The sequence below is a fragment of the Phallusia mammillata genome, chromosome 7 (assembly GCF_965637545.1).
Source record: "Phallusia mammillata chromosome 7, kaPhaMamm4.hap1.1, whole genome shotgun sequence".
Classification (NCBI taxonomy): domain Eukaryota; kingdom Metazoa; phylum Chordata; class Ascidiacea; order Phlebobranchia; family Ascidiidae; genus Phallusia; species Phallusia mammillata.
The window spans coordinates 8,337,629-8,356,715 of record NC_137258.1 but is presented as its reverse complement, the minus strand read 5'-3'; the positions used below and the strand labels follow the sequence as shown (position 1 = coordinate 8,356,715).

The window sequence follows — 19,087 nt, the reverse complement described above, 5'->3', positions numbered from 1 at the left end:
ACACTTTGAATACAACCTGGGAAGCAAAATCAAGCCCACACAATACTCAAATACCAAAATAACCAAACGGCAAAGGTGTATTTTTTGAAAACGAAAAGCTGTCGTGTAAAAGCTGCATTTCTTGTATTTGTTTATTAATATTCCTGGCATGAAAGAAATTCTGAGCGAGAACGAAGAAGGCGAAATCATCGAGTACCAAAGATCACGTGATTGTGCTGAAGCGAGCAGCAAAAAATGCAAAGGTCTCATAATACGCCGATAGCCAGTCTTCGTTGTACAGCATGATGATAGGGTTTGTTAATTTGTGATGATCCGCATAGCAGATGGCGACGTACCCGTGCGTAGACAACATGCATAGAAGTGGGTAATAAATTGCGAATGCGCACATATACAAGTACAATGTATACATAGAAATATGTCAGGTAATATATCGAGCGGTCGCCTTTGAACACGATAGGGTATACGACATTTGCCACGACGCGGTTCTACCATACATTTTTGTCCAATTATGTTATTTTCTGGGGAAAGCGTATGAAACAATTACATATCCTAAAATTGGTCAGCGAATCCTGTGGTATACAAATTTGAGAAATCACTAATTGCGATACTTATGCCCAAACCAAATGTGAAATCTGTGCAAAATCAATGCTCATTTGAATAAACGCTAACTATTCCAAGATATCTTAGTACACTAACCCAACATGCCTCTCGTGCATCACTTAATTGATAAACGCCAACCAAACCCTATGCAATCCAAAAATCGGCGAAACAAAAATGTGGCAAGCGACGTATAAAGAATCGAATGAGCATTGAAAAGGGTGTAAAAGGCATGAACGCCTTAAAAAGAAAGGCACGTCTGTTTAAGAACCTTTGGAGGTCCGGAAATTATGGATTGGCGTTACGGATGCTTAAAAGACAATTAGTGGCAGGTGAAAAAATAAATCGTTAAAAATGGATATAATATCTATTAGTTACAATGATGCACTTTTAAGTGGTGTTAAAATACTTGGATAGAATATATAAGTTGGATAAAAGGCGCCAAACTGTACCTCGGTGGCTTGTCTAATAAGCGAGGTGTAAATTATAAGCGAAAGCGCCGAATAAAATCACTTGTACAAACAAACCAACCACATTTCACGCAATTGCACATCTTTCAAGGCTTGCAAAAACTTTCCAACAAAAACACACATCTTGTTCCAAGACCCTACATTCTAGACCAGGGGTGGGCAACCTGCAACCCGCGGGCCAAATGCGGCCCGCAGAGACCCTTGGATTTCAAATGTACAGGCAAACGAGGCAACTACTGTATATTTTTGAGCAGATTAATGCGCCCGATGCTATTTTTCTGCGACCTTGCAATATGTGGCTAGAATCAAATGCGAATTTGACTTGAAGTTAAGAATATTTAGTAAGCAACAAAGTAAAATCACCTTGTGTTATACACAGGTGCGGCCCGCGATCTAATTCTGGCAATTGTATTTGGCCCCACAGTAACAAAGGTTGCCGACCCCTGTTCTAGACCTTGTCTGCGTTTATCGACCTTACCGACCATTTTAAGCACAATAAGCCACTGCGTGTTCTTGGGCTACTGCTGCCAATTCCTTTAAAAACTCAGCAAGTACAATGCTGGCATATACAGCGTTTTTCGTCCTCAGTTCCCGAAGTTTTCGTTCCTCCCGTTCGCGTTGCCGCATCGACTGCTTCACGTAGAACTGAGACGCGGTCTGGTTAGCGCCCTCCTGCGGCGCATCGGCACTGACATCGCTGTCTTTGGACTTCGTTCGTCCACGACGCTTTGTGGTTAAAAATTACATGGTTAAACATATTTTAATCGAATGACGGACTTTCCCGCTGTAAAAGCGAAAAAAACTATGACAGAACCAAACCAAGTCGTTTCCGTTTTTGGTGCCTAATTACACAGTGTTTATCATAAAAAGCATTAGGCCAATGATTGGTAGTAAGGTGCAGACACCAAACAGTGTACACTGTTTCGACCCTTTAGGTCTCATCAGTGCCGTTTTTTTCACGGGGTTCGAACCCAGGACACTCCCGGGGGCGAATCTCGATCATTTTTTTATGTCTGTCTGTGGGTCAGGCGCGCCGAACCATTCGGCGGAGTTCCTGCCCCTCATCAGTGCAGCTGGTGACAAGACATTGGCCGTATGCCCTAGGGTAGTTTTTAATGGCACTACAGTTAAACGTTTGTTCAATGCATGTACACAAAACATGTATACAAGAAGTTCAAAGAAAACTTCAAACAAACAAACTGTTTGGGTAAGTGCTTGGCAGCTGTAGGTATGTTTAAAACTGGGGTTTATAGCTGAATATGGTTGCTATTAACTTCTTGGTAATTTGCTGGTTGTACAGATCATCAGCTATCGACAATAATGATAAGATAGTTACCTCTAGTAGAGTTTCTAATCTGGGAAGCAGGGTGCCCTTTTTCTTGTCCTTCGGCTTCCGTCGCATAAACATGTCACCGAAAGTCCGCGTTTTGACTAAAGACAAAAACAAAAAAGGTTTCGTATCTTTGTCTAACATTACATAAATATTATTTATTAAACTAGAATAGTGGTTTTCCTATATATTGCCAGTTTATATATACTATATCATATTTAACGATGTATCACATATACCATTTACTATATTTATAATGGATATATATTTCGCACCTACATTTCATTGGGTCCCTATCTTTTTCCTGGCACTTTATAACATAATTGTTTCTGCAAGCATAATCTAATGGGTCCCCACACATATGCATATGCGAATTGGTAACAGTTAAAATAGGGCACAATGATTGTTAGATATTTCCCAATTTACTATACACATCATTTGATCTACACATATGATTGTTTTTGCAAGCAAAAACGAATGGGTCCCCACATGTGCGTTTGTGCGGATTTATGGTAAACAAACATCCTGGTTATTTTTAGATTCTTAAGGAAAAACTTAACCAACTTTAGCCTTAACCCAACTTTAAAAGTTTTGTCCATTTCTTTTTGCATCATTATTGTCATATATATATAATTACAAAAAACAGTAAATAAGAACAGGATAATTACTTTCAATTTATTCTCATGGTTTGACCTTGATATTGTCGTTCAATGTCAGTTTTTAAACACAATTTTCCAAAAGTGAAAATGTGTTTGATAACTTAATAAAACGACATAGCATAGCTGCGCAAAAACAGCTGATATCTAATCACCAACACGACTGTCTCGTAAAACGTCCGGCGGACGTCAAGCTGAGCACTGTCGCTGCATTCACCCGCCTTAATCGTCTCCCTTGAGAGTTGAGACTTCTATCTGACTGACAGTGTACACATATTATGGGCCGCAAAAGTAACTATTTGGCCGATTAAGGCAAATTTTTAAATACTAAACGAATAACCTACTGCAAACAATTGTTTAACATTTCAGCACATTAGGGCTTGTATTTCTGGCCCAAAACTTATTATTTGGGGGTTTAAGGGGTAAAAATGGGTGAATCCAACAAAAAGTTACAAATTTCTTTAGAATAGCTTACATTGCACCAACCAACAAAGCATGAAACCCTCAGATTATGTACTTGGGTCAGTACAGCCGTTTTTAATTTTTTTCGTTTTGGGGGCCTGTGGGTGAACCGCTGGGTCGTTTGGGGTCAAACTTCAGGAGGATCAAATTTGGATTATTAACTAACATCTCTGTAAATTTGAATAAATTTAAAGCACTCTTTCTTGACCAAACGCAAATAACAAACCAGGGTTAGATAGAAACGAATATTTTGGGGGTTTAAGGGGTGAAAATGGGTAAATCTTTTTTTAAGGTACAAAATTCTTTGAAAGACCTTATATTGCACCAAAAACCAAAGCATATAACTCCTAAATGAAGTACTTTAGCAAGTATAGCCGTTTTAAAAAAAATACGTTTTGGGGGGCTGTGGGTGAACCGAGGGATCCAACGGGGTCAAAATTCACATGGACCATCTTGAGACCAATACCTATAATGTGTGTAAATTTGAAAAAGTTTGAACCATTCTTTCTTGACCAAAACGTGGGAACAAATCTGCGTTAGAAAGAAAAAACGAAAAACGAAAAAAAAATATAGACAAAAACAATATGTGTCCCCTTCAAGGGGACCCATAATAACATGGGACAAAACTACGGTGTACCATTCTACACGCATATTTCTGTAGTTAATTTCACACATGACTATCAGAATGCTAGGTACTTCATTAATGTGTTTTTTACTGAATAGCAATCAGTCTTTCCATACTTTTTTTAACGGACCTTTAACGTTTTTCAACTCGTGGTCTAAGTCGAATGCATTGTTCAACCTAAAAGAATATTTCAGCAAATTGAAAATCTAAGTTAACAACTAAAAGATTGTAAATTTCGTCTTACCACAACAAAATGCAAGTATAATTGCACCCAGTTTCGCAGAAATAATTCGCAAATACAAATTTCAGGTCCGCGAAAATCACACGGATAGGGAGAAATTTAGGGATTAGACAAAAACAAATTGTAGAAAACGTTTTTTCACGCATGACAATTGTGATTAAGCTATGAATATTTATTGCCCAACGTCAAAATGACCGAGAAATTTGTCAGGCATCTTGTGACTGGCATCTGTGTGCGACAAGCATTAATTATTTAAAACAAACGATGTCACCAATGAAAACCGTAATATTGCATGATCGTTAGGTCATAACATCCTATATGTTGTTACGTTTTGCACTTAAATGTCGGAAAACTTCCAGTTTGAAAGTCGTGCAATATGTACCAGCGACCAGTTGCTTCAGAAGTTTGTTTTTATTGATCCTTAAGTTTTTTGTGGGCTTGTAGGGTAAGCAACGCTCTAAACCAGTGGTTCTCAAACTCGGTTTTCGGGGCCGCATGCGGCTCCCAACTACTTATTTTGCGGCTCGCACCAAACCTCAGAAAACCACCAAAAATTGCTATTTTAGCTTTCAGAGTAATAATCTTTAGTAATTTCTCAAGGTTTCGTTTTTTGCGGCACCTAACACACTTAAAAAATACCATTTGGCCCCGACAATAAAAAAGTTTGAGAACCACTGCTTTAAACAATGATGGCCGAAGGTAATGGCTTATTTGACTTGAAATGTAAGAAGCAAAATCTAAGCAACACACCGAACAGTTGTTGATTTCTAGGAGTACAAAACACCCATTAACTCCTTGGCAAATTGTAAACTATTTCCAACCTTTTTTTTTCGAAACCCCTTTCGCTACTGAACTAAATCTAATAGTAGTATTGACATAAAATTTTGAAATAAAATGGACATTTATGTTACATATTCAGTGGTGTTTTATGTATTGTATTTAAATTATACTGCAACTTTAAAAAAATAAATAGGCCTAAAAGAGCTTGTTTTTCGTCATATTATCTCGTACCTTCTGCTTGAGTACTTCTTGCCCGTAAGGGGTTTACGTACCCCTAGGTAACAACTCCGGATGTAAAAGATTGTACGTACAAGCAAACAACTTCAGAATGACACAAAACTTGTTACTTACTCTTGGGGACTGGCATTGGTCGATCCTGCACAGTGTTGCGAGTGCGTGCATCTCCAGACAGAGGGATCGTCCCCCTGGCAAGTAAGTACTTCTGTGCTCGTCTCACTAAAACACGAAAATCGCCGATCTGGGCAGCATAAGTGTCGATCTTGTTGCGAGCGGAGTTGAGCACCTACAAGTTAACAAATATAAGTTCAAACCATGCAAAATTTTAAAACAGTTGACTCAAGAATTTGGCACAATATCACAAGAATACAACTACATACTTAGTAAGGACAAAAATTTATTAACTATACTGCCATAATAAGGAGTACTGTGGCGTAAAAACAAATTGGTATTCAAATAGTAAATTCTGACAAATATATAGACGTTAGTTTTCATATCAGAAGTAATATGTTAAAAAACGCCAAATTTCAGCAATGAAAATGCAACGAAGGGGGGTAAATTGAAAAATCAGAGCGCCTAAAATACAATACGCTATCTGATGTAATTGCATTTTCTATTTATCGTTTTACGAAAATCCCTAAGGGAGTAAAAATTACCTGATACAAGGATCTCACTGACGGGTGAAAAACCATCTGTGTGTTGAGGAGAAACGAGCGCAGCAGAGGTTGTGGATAACAGGCCAACCTCGTCACTATACCAGTGAGAAGCAGATTTTCGTACAGAGAATTGTTGATCATTTGGTCCAGTTTAGCGAACAAGGTTCCCATCAAAGGACCTGGAACAAACGCAGTATTTTATTATATGTTGGCCACCCCACGGAACAATACTAATTTGGCAAACAACAGCGGTGTAATATACAAGGCCCCTGGGGCGCGTTGATGTTTTATTGCAGCAATAAATCTAGCTTTTTGGGACACAACGATCACAATTTTTGTACTCTAGATACTGCATGGAATTTTGTCATTGTTTTCAGGTCTATTAAAACCATTTTTTCAGCTCAAATGCACAATCTCTTTGCCTCGTTGCCCAAACTGGTACAACTCTTGACAACGTTGCAAATGATAATGATTTGTGGCGGGTTTTGTATGTAGAAGAATTTGACCCATTTCCACAGACATACGATTCAGTAAAAGATAACATAGAGAAAAACATAGAGAAAAAGGAAAGCAGAACGACAGAGACGAATGCAGCATGGAGCGAGAGATGTTGTACTATGTTACTATATGCACTGTTTGTTACCTGTGTATGGGATTCCTTGAAGTTTGAGTGGAAGCGCTGGTGCAACAGATAGTTCGGTTGGGATGTAATCGTCATGGGGTTCGTAAAATGACGAGGAAGCAATAGATGCTGAGTCATCGAACTCGTCGTCAGTCTCGTCAGCAAAACTACTCAACAAACATACATTGATATCAGTCAAAGACATGTGTCTTATAGTTGGTGACATGTACCACAAGTTCAATACCTGGACGTTTAACATTGCCAGTTGGCTAATACCGTATTTTACGGACCATAAGGCGCAATCTAAATCCTTTTTTTTCCTCATAAATTGATCGTGCGCCTTATAAGCCGGTGCGCCTAATGTATGGATCAAGTAGTGCTTAATTGCCTAGGCTACACTCAAAACCAGTACCGATACTATCATTATATAAATAAACCACCGTCTTACACAAAAACTACGGTAAACGCAACTACCAACTGTGATATTCAGAGCTTTATACGGGACTTTACTGAGCTTTATACGGTAACCCATACTCCTTAAAATACGTTGCGTTCTATAGTCCGGTGCGCCTTATGTATGAACAAAAAACTAATCAAAGCAATTTATTGACAGTGCGCCTTATCATCGGGTGCGCTTTATGGTCCGTAAAATACGGTACTTAGTACGCAATTTACTGTAGTGTAAATCAGGGGTCGGAAACCTTTTTTGTACTGCGGACCGTTTTTGAAACTAAAAATTTATCGCGGACCGGCCTTCATGAAACTACAAATATATTTAGCAATGAAAACGCATAAATTAGTTTATCATCCCCGGGATACATGGGCACAATGTTTCGAAGCATTTAATCTAAAAAAGTATGCGGACCGGTAACAAACCGGGCCGTCGACCGGCGCTTGCCGACCACTGGTGGAAATAATACAAACCTGTAATTTCGTGAATGATTTAAACTCAGCTCTTCCCCAGCGTCGTGGGGTGATGGAGGTTCCCTGCTGTGTTGTGGGGCGGGAAGGTTTTTGATTGGGTCTTCATCGTCCATGTCAGCTGTGTTAACTGACACCTGACTCATGGTGTCCTCGTTCTGTTGACTTTGGCTTTCTCCACACTAAATAGAAGCCGAAATATGCATGGGTATTGGTTACAAGTTTGATCAAGACAGATACTTGGCTATGGCAGGTGATAATAAAGGGTGTAAAATCAGTTTTATCAGATCAAATGTGACATTTGTATAATGTATTTATGATGTGGAATGATTTCAGTTTCATGAAGTTGCTAACACTTTACCAACAAATTTACAATCTATTCTATACGAAACACTGAGTGCTTGAAAAAATGAAATGCTGACTAGGGATGGGACAAAACTGCAAATGCTCTGTTTGGCTGAACACCGAACACTTCACGTTAATGCACGATACTCGGCCGAGCACGCACGGTATATTGTTACGTCACAAACATTCCCAATTCCACGCTACTTCTGTAGCTTTCCAAGGTGGCTTACATCACCGGCGGTTTATTAACTTGTACAGGCCCCAGAAGTACGTACTTTTCCGCCATCGAACGCAAAATAGTGACTTTTGCTCTTGGATATCCTTTCGAACACTGGTTTCATATGTTAGCAGGGCATAAATGTGCAAATTTAATGCTCGGGTCCGGTTGATCAACTGCTTGGCCGAGCACCAAGCATAAAAAACGGTGCTCGGTACCGAGTGTTTGGGTTCTGTCCTTGCTCGGCCCATCCCTAATGTTGACCAACTAGCGTGTTTGTACTAAGCAACGATACAGCCAGCTTGTCTCACAAAACAACGTTGAAAACTTACGATTTCATCGTTGAGGTTTCGTTCAGGACTGGTATTTTGTACATCGCCGTCAGATGAAACCTCTATGCCGGATTCGATGTCTTCGTCGGGATTCACAGCGTTGCTAGTCTGTAACGCATGGTATGCATAAATACATCGCAAAAAAGCTATTGTGCCTAGGGATGGGCCGAGCCGAACCAGAACCCGAGTACTCGGTACCGAGCATCGCTGTTTTTGATGCTCGGTGCTCGGCCGAGCAGTTGCACAAACTGACCCGAGCATTAAATTTGCACATTTATGCCCTGCTAACATACGTAACTAGTGTTCGAAACGGTATCTATGAACAAAAACGAATGATTTTTCAAATGTTTTAGATGGTGGAAAAGCGCGTACTTTATGGGCATGTCAGCTTAAAAAAACACCGCTGGTTTTTGTGACGTCATAATGCACCGAGCGTACTCGGCCGAGCACCGAGCATTAACGTGAGAAGCTCGGTGCTCGACCAAACAGAACATTTGCAGTTTTGGCACATCCCTAATTGTGACAATACTTTATGTTAGATTATACTATATTCCACATGACGCTAAAATGTAAACATCCCTATAAGTCACAAGTATAATACATCGATGAGTTGGTTTAAATTTTAAAAGTTGAGGCCCGTTTTATATGCAAGCCTTTGGTAGACGTTTCTGTGCATTTGCGTAATGTCAATAGGAACAACAGTAGGAGCGCAGCATCGAGTTTCAAATCAAAGGACATATGACTTAGCGCTTGGTTAATAAATAACCGAGCAATGCAAAACATTCCTCTCCCCACCACGGATACACAAAATGAAACCTGGTCACAGGACAAATGACGTAAACAATCGACCTGACAGTGACGGAAGGTTCTTTGTTCTCAATACAAAAGACTAAAGGTGACAGGTTTTTCTTGACATACTTTTTGCATTGCTTTAAATCAGGGGTGGGCAACCTGCGGTCCGCGGGCCAAATGCGGCCCTTGATTAAAGGTTGTGCGGCCCGCAGAGACGCTTGGATTTCAAATGTACTGGCAAACGAGTTCAAATATTATGTATTTTTGAGCAGATCAATACGCCTGATGCTAGTTTTCTGCGACCTGGCAATATGTGGCTAGAATCAAATGCGAATTATACTTGTAGTTAAGCATATTTGGTAAGCAACAAAGTAAAATCACCTTGTGTTATGCACAGGTGCGGCCCGCGAACTAATTTTGACAATTGTATTTGGCCCCACAGTAACAAAGGTTGCCCACCCCTGCTTTAAATAAACATTGATCCTATATTAAGAACTTTGGGTTATCATATTACATTACACAACCTATTGCGATCATTTGTACGTATTGTTTAGTGATAAAATATACACAGATTGGAACCACAGGTAACTCGTGAATACAACAGGGAAATGGTGATAACCAACCTGCTTTAAAAGTTTTCCACTTTCCACCTTTTCTCGGGTTGACTTGGGAACAATGTCCATCAAACTGCGGAAGAAGTCGTCAACAGACGATGCCTGGCCAACTGAACCCGAGTGAGGTTTTGTCAGTTTCTCTGTACACAAACAATCACATACTGTAACAGAAGATCTTGAAAACACAACACAACTGAAGCCACAATACCAAAAGCCCTTTATGGCTAAACAAACAAAACGCATACCAGTCGTAGGTGATTGGAGCTCGTGATTTTCGACAATGGGTTGTGAAGACGTTACATCTTCTGACGACAAAATCGGTAAATCCATTGGCGGAATAACATTTTCCTGTTCCGCTAATTTTACGTTCTCATTAACGTCCTTGTTTTTGGTCACAGTCTCCGCACTAACATTGTCGGTAACATTCTCCACAGGAAGCTCTTCACGACTTTGTACTGGTGGTATAGTGGGATTGGTAACAGCCACCGGACTGTCAGGCAAGGTCGTGTTTCCGTTCATTGCAAGTGCAGTAAGGTCGAGAGCCTGCATTGTAGCTGATAACGCCCTCATCGCTGTATCTGGCGCTTCGGTGGTGATCGGATCTTTTTTGGTCTCACTTTCCGATTTTCGGTTTAACACTGGCGTGCTCCGGGAAACAGGACCTAAAAACGGAGTTTAAGCTTTATAATAAAATAACATACGCCTATATTGTAGCAACAGTTGAAATACAGTAAAACTTTCGGTTAATCTGGATCTTCGCCTAATTCGGACAAAACTCGAGATACAAATAATTGGTAATGTGGTGAGGCTTAAACTAATCGATATCGGTTAATCTGAATCTTCGCCAAATCCAGACAATTTTTAGTTCAAACGCATTGGATTAACCGATGTTTACTTTGTCTTTAAATTGTAGTTTAGTTTTCGAAATTATTTTCCCAAGCGCGCTAATGTTTTGACAAAAACTTCTTGTTGTGCAACTAAATTAGCCAACCGACTGCCTGGAATGTGTAAGTCTAATATTTATCATGTGCTTGGCTTTGGATTTGTCGTAAAAAGTCACAAAACAAAGACAAAACTCTTACTGTTCTGTTCTTCAATAGGATCAGGTGGTGGGTTGACACCATCGTACGGAGCTGACCACCCCTCGCATGCCTCACTGAAACGAAAACAAATACATTACCAGAACCAATGGCGCAAACATGCTTGCGAGCATCAATTAGCCCACCTGCACTGATGTATAGCATTTCTTGCATCTTCCAAGTAATCCATATAGCTCGTGTTGAGTTCGAGTTGGGATTTAAGGTCAGGGCCAAACTCAGCCATAGTGCTTGGGCTTGTGATGGTGCGGAGCCGCATTCCAGTCGATTCTGGTTCCTCGCTGGTAACGGCTGAATCACAAGCAAATTTGGAGCGACATGTAAAAGTGTTCACTCATTAAAAACTTGTGCTCAATGTTGTGGAATCAGCGGAAAACATTTTTTTTGAAATTTGAATCGAAGTGTTGTGATGTAGTGAAATTTACATGCAAATTTTGGGTTAAAAAATAAAACACATTTGATTGATGAAAATTACACTTAGATTTGACCCTGTGCGAATCAATGCAAAATTTGCAACAGATACGTTTTTCAGTACCTGCTTTTGACAAACAAAATGAACAAAAAAGTAACAAATCACGAAGTGGAATTAAACCTGAATGCATGTTAATTGTAACAGAGAGATCTTCGTTGACGGTGTATTCTGAAAACGCGCAATTAGCGTCGATTGCGGGCGGCGATTTATTGCCACGAAAAGAAAATGACGTATCATGCGGTGGTGATGGAGGTTGTAGGGAGTGAAACGCCACATTACCCGGGGAAACTGGAGATGCAGGAGCTGGGCTGACTGGCTTTTCCTCGGCGACTGGAACAATCTGAAATATAACGAAGTTATTTTTTTACAGTTTTCTTTATGGGTATATGGATTAGAGTGGATGAAAAAATGTCAGTGAACTTGGGGTCTGAAATTATCCACTGTTTATTTAAGAAATATATATTTCAACAATGTAATAGGGGGTAAAAATATATTTCATCAAACTTATTAAAATAAATCTACTTTAAATTGGTCGCCTTTCTTAATAAGGTACTGAAATAACTTGTCCAAGTTTACTGACAATTATTTTATGCAACTGTTGTCTTAATCGTTCATACTGAGTCTGTGGTGACTGGTGATTATAAATACTACTTACAGTTTAGGCTGTGATTATCAAAACAACCACAAACCCAACAAACAAATTTTACAAAGGTATGGAAAGTGGAAACCTCTATTTAAAGCATGCATGACTTTTGAACGCAACCCAAATTGGGACAAGATTCCAAATTTGAACGCACAAACAACATATAAACTCAACATATAAACTGTATACATATGGTGTTTTACACACATACAAGTTTATAGGGTTTTTGGATACTGATGATACCTATCAATTAGGTCAAATATATATATTATATATATATATATTAAACAGTGGATGACTTAAATTTGTTAAGTTTTCAGTCTGTTGCAAAATATGTTGTACTTTACCTTGTTTTCAGCATTAGGTTCATCTTGTACAGGTCTAAACATATCCACCTCAGTACCAGGTTTGGTTTCAGGTTCACTGAGGCAGGCTGCTGGTGTAAGAGCCAGGAATCGAGCTGCTGATGCATTGTGAAGGTCAACATCACATATAGCTCGACGCTGGCTGACCAGGAGATGTTCACAGGGGATTAAGTGTCTGTAGAGAAAGTAATTTTACATGTAGGGCATCAATGTACAAAGTGTTATGCATTGTGTTGATGTGTAATGTATGTTATGCATACATTACTGTCAAATTGATAGCTATGTTTAAATACAGTCAACCTTGGTTTATCCGAACCAGTTTGGACCAAAAGAATTGTCCAGATTAGGCAAAGGATTAACCAATGTCCATTAGTTCAAGCCTTATCACATTTCAAATCATTAGTACCTCAAGTGCTGTCTGAATTATATGAAGATCCAGATTAAGCAAGGTTTACTGTGTCTTCAATTTGGAATGCATAAACAGCCACCTCAATTTAAAAAAAACTCACCTGAAAACTAATTGCAACATTAAATCTTCACAATTCAGATCTGCTAGTGTACGTATTAGGGAGAGAGAAACAAGTGCCAGCTGAAAAAAAATAATACAACAAACCATCATTAGAACCAATCTTCTTTAAGAATCTAAATATAAAAGTGCACAAGGCACCCACCCTGTTATTACTGGCAATTCTTTGTATCAATGTATTAATAATAAGGCTGCTCTCATGGCGATGGGTTAAAAGAAACTGAAGAAAGCACCTCATCAATGGTGGAGCAGTTACAGACCGAAGAAACAGGTTAAGATAGGCTGTTGTTACAACCACCTCATCTGCAGATGTCTGTGTTTGCAAATAAGAGCCATTGTGTTAAAATGTACAGTTTTGATATACAGTAGTTTAAATGTGTGCATATTGTTCACACAAAATCAAATGCAAATTTTGTTTCAAAATCAAATCAACTGTAATGTTGCCATTGTAGAATTAATTGATCACAGACATTTGAATTTACATTTAAGTTCCTGATTTAAAAAAAACTTTTCGTAGAATTGGTTGCTTGACAAGCATACATCACAATATCATCTGTCAACAAAATGCAATCAAAATCGAATTACTTTGCAAGGATTTACAAGGGATTTGGTAATTACACATGATAAAACGTTCAGGCATTATGAAATTAGGCCATTAATAAAATACAAAGGACAATCTTAAACAAGTAAAAATGAATACATTATTAAGATACATTATTATTTTACACATGTGAAAAATTGATATTATATATTGTGACGAAAGACAAGGCCAGCAGTGGCTGTAAAGCAATTGATGTCTAATTTAGGCAAGAAAGAGGATAATTGGGCACCTACACTTATCAACAGAGAATGTGTGGTATTAAAATTACACTGGGTAACAATATAATTGCTGATGTGCCAATCCACTGAAAGACTTACATTAGATGGGTCCTCTGTCTGTTTGCGCTTCTAGTTAATTTGTTGAACATCATTTAGAAATGTAAGTGTTAACAAATGACAAAATGTAAAAATTGACAATGACAAAAATCTGATTTATAAACTTTCTTTAGTTTAATGAAGCCTCATTATGTACCTTGTGCAGTGATGGACTAAATACAGAAATAAGAAATCCATTGTAGAAAAAATCAAGCAGCTGTTCACCGACAATAGAATGTGCAACCTACATACAATATAAAGGTGAGACTTTCTTTCAATAAAACATTGTTACACCATATGTACAAATACACAGTAGTTCATTAACTACTGAAAATGAAGGCTTCATTTCATAAATAAATTAAATATTAGTACAGTATAACACAGAACATACAAATATAAACATTTTAAATGTGTTGAACATGTATTACAGTTGGGCAAAAATAAAAGTCACTAACTTCAATTACAGAATTGCAAAACTCAAATGAATTCATAAAGTTAATCAGCGATGGGACTTGCGACCAATCACTTCTTTGCAGACAATGCCAATCATCAGTCCGCACAACCATGTGACGAGGCAGTGTCGAATACAAAGCACTCAGTCCAGTTGCCAACACCTGAAATGGATTGACAGTTACAAAACCACATGTAGGAAATGCAAAACAGTGTTCTGTTAAGAAATTAATATTGCTGTGTGTGAACAGAACAAGTTGTTGCTGTGTGTATGGACAACTAGTTTTCTACTTACAGGACAGAAGTTTGACTGATGAACAATATAATTGGCAACACTTTCGTTTTCTGATGACAGTGACATGCACAGAAGTAGGGCGTCCCTTGCCTGCTGGCCAATAGTGCCCTCCCTGCAAAGAAAATGTACAGTTGTGGCAACAAACCTAAAGGTGTCAGCATTTTTGTGTAATTATTTACTTAACAGTGTACAAAAATGCTACCACATTAACTTACCTGTGAATAAAGTCAATCAGCAAAGAGAATATCACAAAGTTGGCAGAACCATGGGCTGAAGAAGCATTGAAAAATACTTCTAACAATGTTGGGTCGCGATTCATCCACACACACAAAAGGTTAAGGAGAAGAACAATATGCGCATCTAATTCTTCTGACCTGTGCCATAGCTTTGTTAACTCTCTGTTTAATTTATGTTTATAAGACATGTACTGATAAATAGACATAGCAGATAAAAGACATTTAAAGATAAATAGACATAGCAAATAAAGGTTTACATAAACAACAGTAAATTTACCCCATCAGACTGCAAACAGTTCAGCCTTAGGTAAAGGACATGTTTTAGTTATTTGATTGTTAAAAAATATATACCTTGTACATGTGCTACATGACAACAATTTTAACATAGGGCTGACAAGCTGTTTGTGATGCAGCAAAGAATGCTGTGCTTGACTTATGAGAACCTCATAGACTTTAAGCTGCAAAAAAATACAATAACAAGTTAATAAAAAACAGCATCCATCGCATAATCAAAAAACTACAAGCACATAGTTACCAGATTTAGCATTATTTCTGTTTTAAACAATGATGCATCATCCCACCAATTTAACAGCTTTTGGAAAATGTTCTGTGTAATAGCGAACTCTAAGATTGGTCCCAATAATTGGCCTGTAAAACACAATTTAGTCTAATTATTCTAAGAAAAGAATTGCCCAACCATTTTAACAAATAAATAAAACTGCTAACATAAGAAATAGTAAAACATTTTCTTCCATTTTTCCAAAATATCTTTTATACAAGTGCTGGTTTGTTTCTAGGAAGTACTTTTGCTATTGGGTCTAACAAACCTGATGACTGTTCCTCAACAAGAAGGTAAATCATGTGTTCCAACAAGTTTCGTACCACATTTACATCATCACTTGTGATGTTTTCTATTTTTGGTACCACTGTTTCTTTAGTTTGGATAAATGCTGGGCGTGGACATGTGGCACTTATTATGTCACATATCTGTGGAAATAAGGAAAACTTATTTAACAGTACATGTGGCCCTCTGTAAAAGTATCGAGCCAATAAATGAAAAGCTGCAAACAGTGCACAATGTTTTGACCTAAAAGGCTTCCTCTGTGGTGTATGTCCAGTTGTGGCATTGCACAGTGTAGGTGAGGCATGGGTTTTTACTCTGTTACTCCCAACAACTGGAGTGCCGTTGTATGGCGCACACTAGCCAATGTGGCCGATCCCTTGCCACCAGCTGCACTAATAAGGCCTTATAGATCGAAACAGTGTGCACTGTCTGCAGCTTATCATGTGGCACTGATTATGTCACATACCTAAGGAAAAAAATAAGGAAAATGTATTTAACACGACAACATATATCTATGTACACAACTCAAATAACAGATAAAACATATATATGTGCATAAAAATATTAATATTTATTGAATAAAAATAAAACATAACACACCTGTTGCCAATGTGATTTAAACGCATCCAGACAAATGGTTTCTGGATTCCCTACTGCAGGTTGTGAAGTTTGTTCCTGAGATGGACGGTCATCCCATTTTTTTAACTTTTTTAACCAGCTCATTGCAATATAAATTGCCTGGGCACATTTAGATTTTATCTTCTTTCAGTTACCTCCAGATTCTAACCATTATATACCGGTTTAAATTTAAACTGAATGTATCGCTACTTCTAAAGAATAAAAATTTAATTCCTTATCTTGTTGTTACATGATAAGTAGAAGTTACTGTGAAACGCGAGTCAATAATCAGCAATTTGTACTGACACAGACTAATAACAGGGTCGCAATGTTACGAAGAAAATTCCAAACAGTTTTCTTAAAAATTATACTTTAGTTGGGGTGACACTAAATCTTTGAATCGCTGGAGATGGCAGGACATGGCGGAAAGTCGGAAACACTGAATATATCAGGTTAAATTGCTGAAGGTTAGTGCCAAAGATTGGGGTGAGGTTTTATTATAGTATATGAATAAAAAAATGTCCCTGTCTAAATTGATTCAGCTATTTGCTGAAATTTGGCAAAAATCCTTGCGCGGAAAGTCTTCCTCGGCTGCGGAATATTTTCTTCAGTGGTGGAATATTCCGACGGGACATTTTTTAATGATTTACTATAATAAAACCTCACCCCAACCTTAATAGCACTAACCGTCAGCAAATTAACATGACATTCAGTGGTTTTCATGACGTCCCGCCATCTCCCGTGATTTAGCGTTTTAGTGTCACCCCTTTTTAGTTCCATCTGGAAAATCTAAAATATGGTCATGAATCTGGATCTAGATTCTACACTCTAGAGCAGGGGTTCTTAACCAGGGGTACATGTACCCCTTGGGGGTACGAATCAGCAAAGCAGGGGGTACTACATGCACTGTGAAAGTATACGCTATTTAGGCATATTTGTCAAGAATGTGTAACAAGTCACGTTATGTCTTTGACTGATTTAAAGTGACTGATTGGTGGTGTGCTGTAAATATTGTTGAACTTACAAGACTGTTTTTATGCATGCATTTAGCATATAAGTTATAAATACGGTGATTTAATTTTATGTATTGTAGACAGGGGGTATGAGAAAATTTCATGAAAGCTCAAAGGGTAGGAGCGCTTAAAAAGGTTGAGAAACACTGCTCTAGAGTTTAAACAAACATTACAAACAAACAACTGTAGTGTCAGTGTGAAAAACACAACAATACGCAGTACACATAGCATGAAAATTTCGCATAATTATCTTCATCACATATCTATTATACTCGGTCTTAAAAAACAATTCAGCAACCTCTCTAATTGTTTTTCTGTTCTGCATATTACCACCCTAATGTTTACAATGATTACTTAAATGACGTCATCACCAGGGTGACTTTACAGTGTGTTAGCCCAAGCGGTTCATAGTAAATATAAAATTCCATACCTGTACACAACGATTATTATCAAAAAAACAAACAAAGCTTAAACTGTTTAATTACATGATGCATAAACAAATTAACAAAAATATCTTGTGTACTTCTACTGTGAATTTTTTATTTGTTTTTTCACAACGTTTCAAGCAAGCAAGTAATAGAAAATACAAGTACCGGTACTTTTATTACATTCCTCTTAGGCCGTTATTTTGCACACTCATTTATTGTGGGCTACATTCACATTTTATTGTACGTTATAATATTAAGTCGTCCTTGTAGCCGGTGAATTGTTTATTGGGGGCAACATAAATAATCTGACGTCATTTCAAAGTGTCATAATAAAGGGCACATACCCCACATAGACAAGGGCGACAACTTTGCTGCAAAACCGACGGCGAACAAGAAATAAAGCTACTTTGGGTCTGTGAAATATTTCACCAATTACACTCGTTTTGTTTCTCTTTTAAAATAAACATTTTAAAACATGGGGGGGGGGGGGTGCATAGAGTCCCCCCAACCAAAATTTTTCCCCCGCCGAACCCCCCGGGATTTTCGCCCGAGAATATATATGGGACCATTTTATCACAATGGTAGTGGTACTTCTGGTGTGACAAAAACAAAGCCCAATACCTTTTTAGTATAGAATAATACTGTAAGCAACAATTTTTTTTAAACGTAGGCCTATGTCATGCATGTTTGGTTTTTTAAACATGCATGTTTGGTAAAGTTGAATAATACATCCGAAAATTCGTTTATTAATTGGTTCTTTTCAGCACAAGTAGGAGACAAAACGAAGTGAATTAACCTAAGCATCGATTTGCAAATTATCGGTGTGTAGCCTACCTCTGTTCACATTGTCACCAAATCGACTTTTACGGACTCAAGTTAAGTCTTGAACTGATGATACGTAGCCTACATGACGGAAAAAATCGACACAACATGGTTAAAACTAAATCCCTTTGTAACGATGAAGATATAAGCAAGTAGCCTAATAGGCCTATGTTTAAGAACTTTCCTTTGAGACAAAAAGGGGGTTTGTACTAAACCATGGATAGCTATTCTGACCACTTATCTTGTATTTAGTTTTATTTCGTTAAGACAAAATGGAATGAACAAACCTGTTTCAACATAGATATGTTGAACGTTGATCTCTTTTCACTTATCATTTGTTTTCGCTACAGGCTAAAGCAGAGACAGAAAGGGTTGCAGCCCTACGCCCGCGGGCAAACCGCCCCCATCGCCAGTTTGACTAACTCTAAAATAGCAAGATGCCCTTGCGGTTTGCAAAAATGCTTTG

At 38.1% G+C, this 19,087-nt stretch overlaps 1 protein-coding gene across 1 annotated transcript; it reads right to left on the bottom strand.

The window, feature by feature from the left end:
• Nucleotides 1-59: 59 nt before the first annotated feature.
• On the bottom strand, nt 60-16,588 carry LOC145238679 (FHF complex subunit HOOK-interacting protein 1B-like). Its single transcript, XM_080101920.1, has 23 exons — nt 16,341-16,588; nt 15,724-15,883; nt 15,432-15,544; nt 15,248-15,354; nt 14,876-15,034; nt 14,661-14,772; nt 14,371-14,529; nt 14,073-14,159; nt 13,146-13,313; nt 12,984-13,063; nt 12,457-12,649; nt 11,587-11,806; nt 11,123-11,285; nt 10,980-11,053; nt 10,143-10,559; nt 9,907-10,037; nt 8,492-8,599; nt 7,601-7,779; nt 6,698-6,843; nt 6,055-6,233; nt 5,513-5,684; nt 2,404-2,498; nt 60-1,793 (listed from the first exon to the last, which is right to left on the bottom strand). Exons 1-23 carry the CDS (start codon nt 16,461-16,463, stop codon nt 1,554-1,556), a joined length of 3,585 nt encoding a protein of 1,194 aa, XP_079958046.1. The 5' UTR covers nt 16,464-16,588; the 3' UTR covers nt 60-1,553.
• Nucleotides 16,589-19,087: the final 2,499 nt, after the last annotated feature.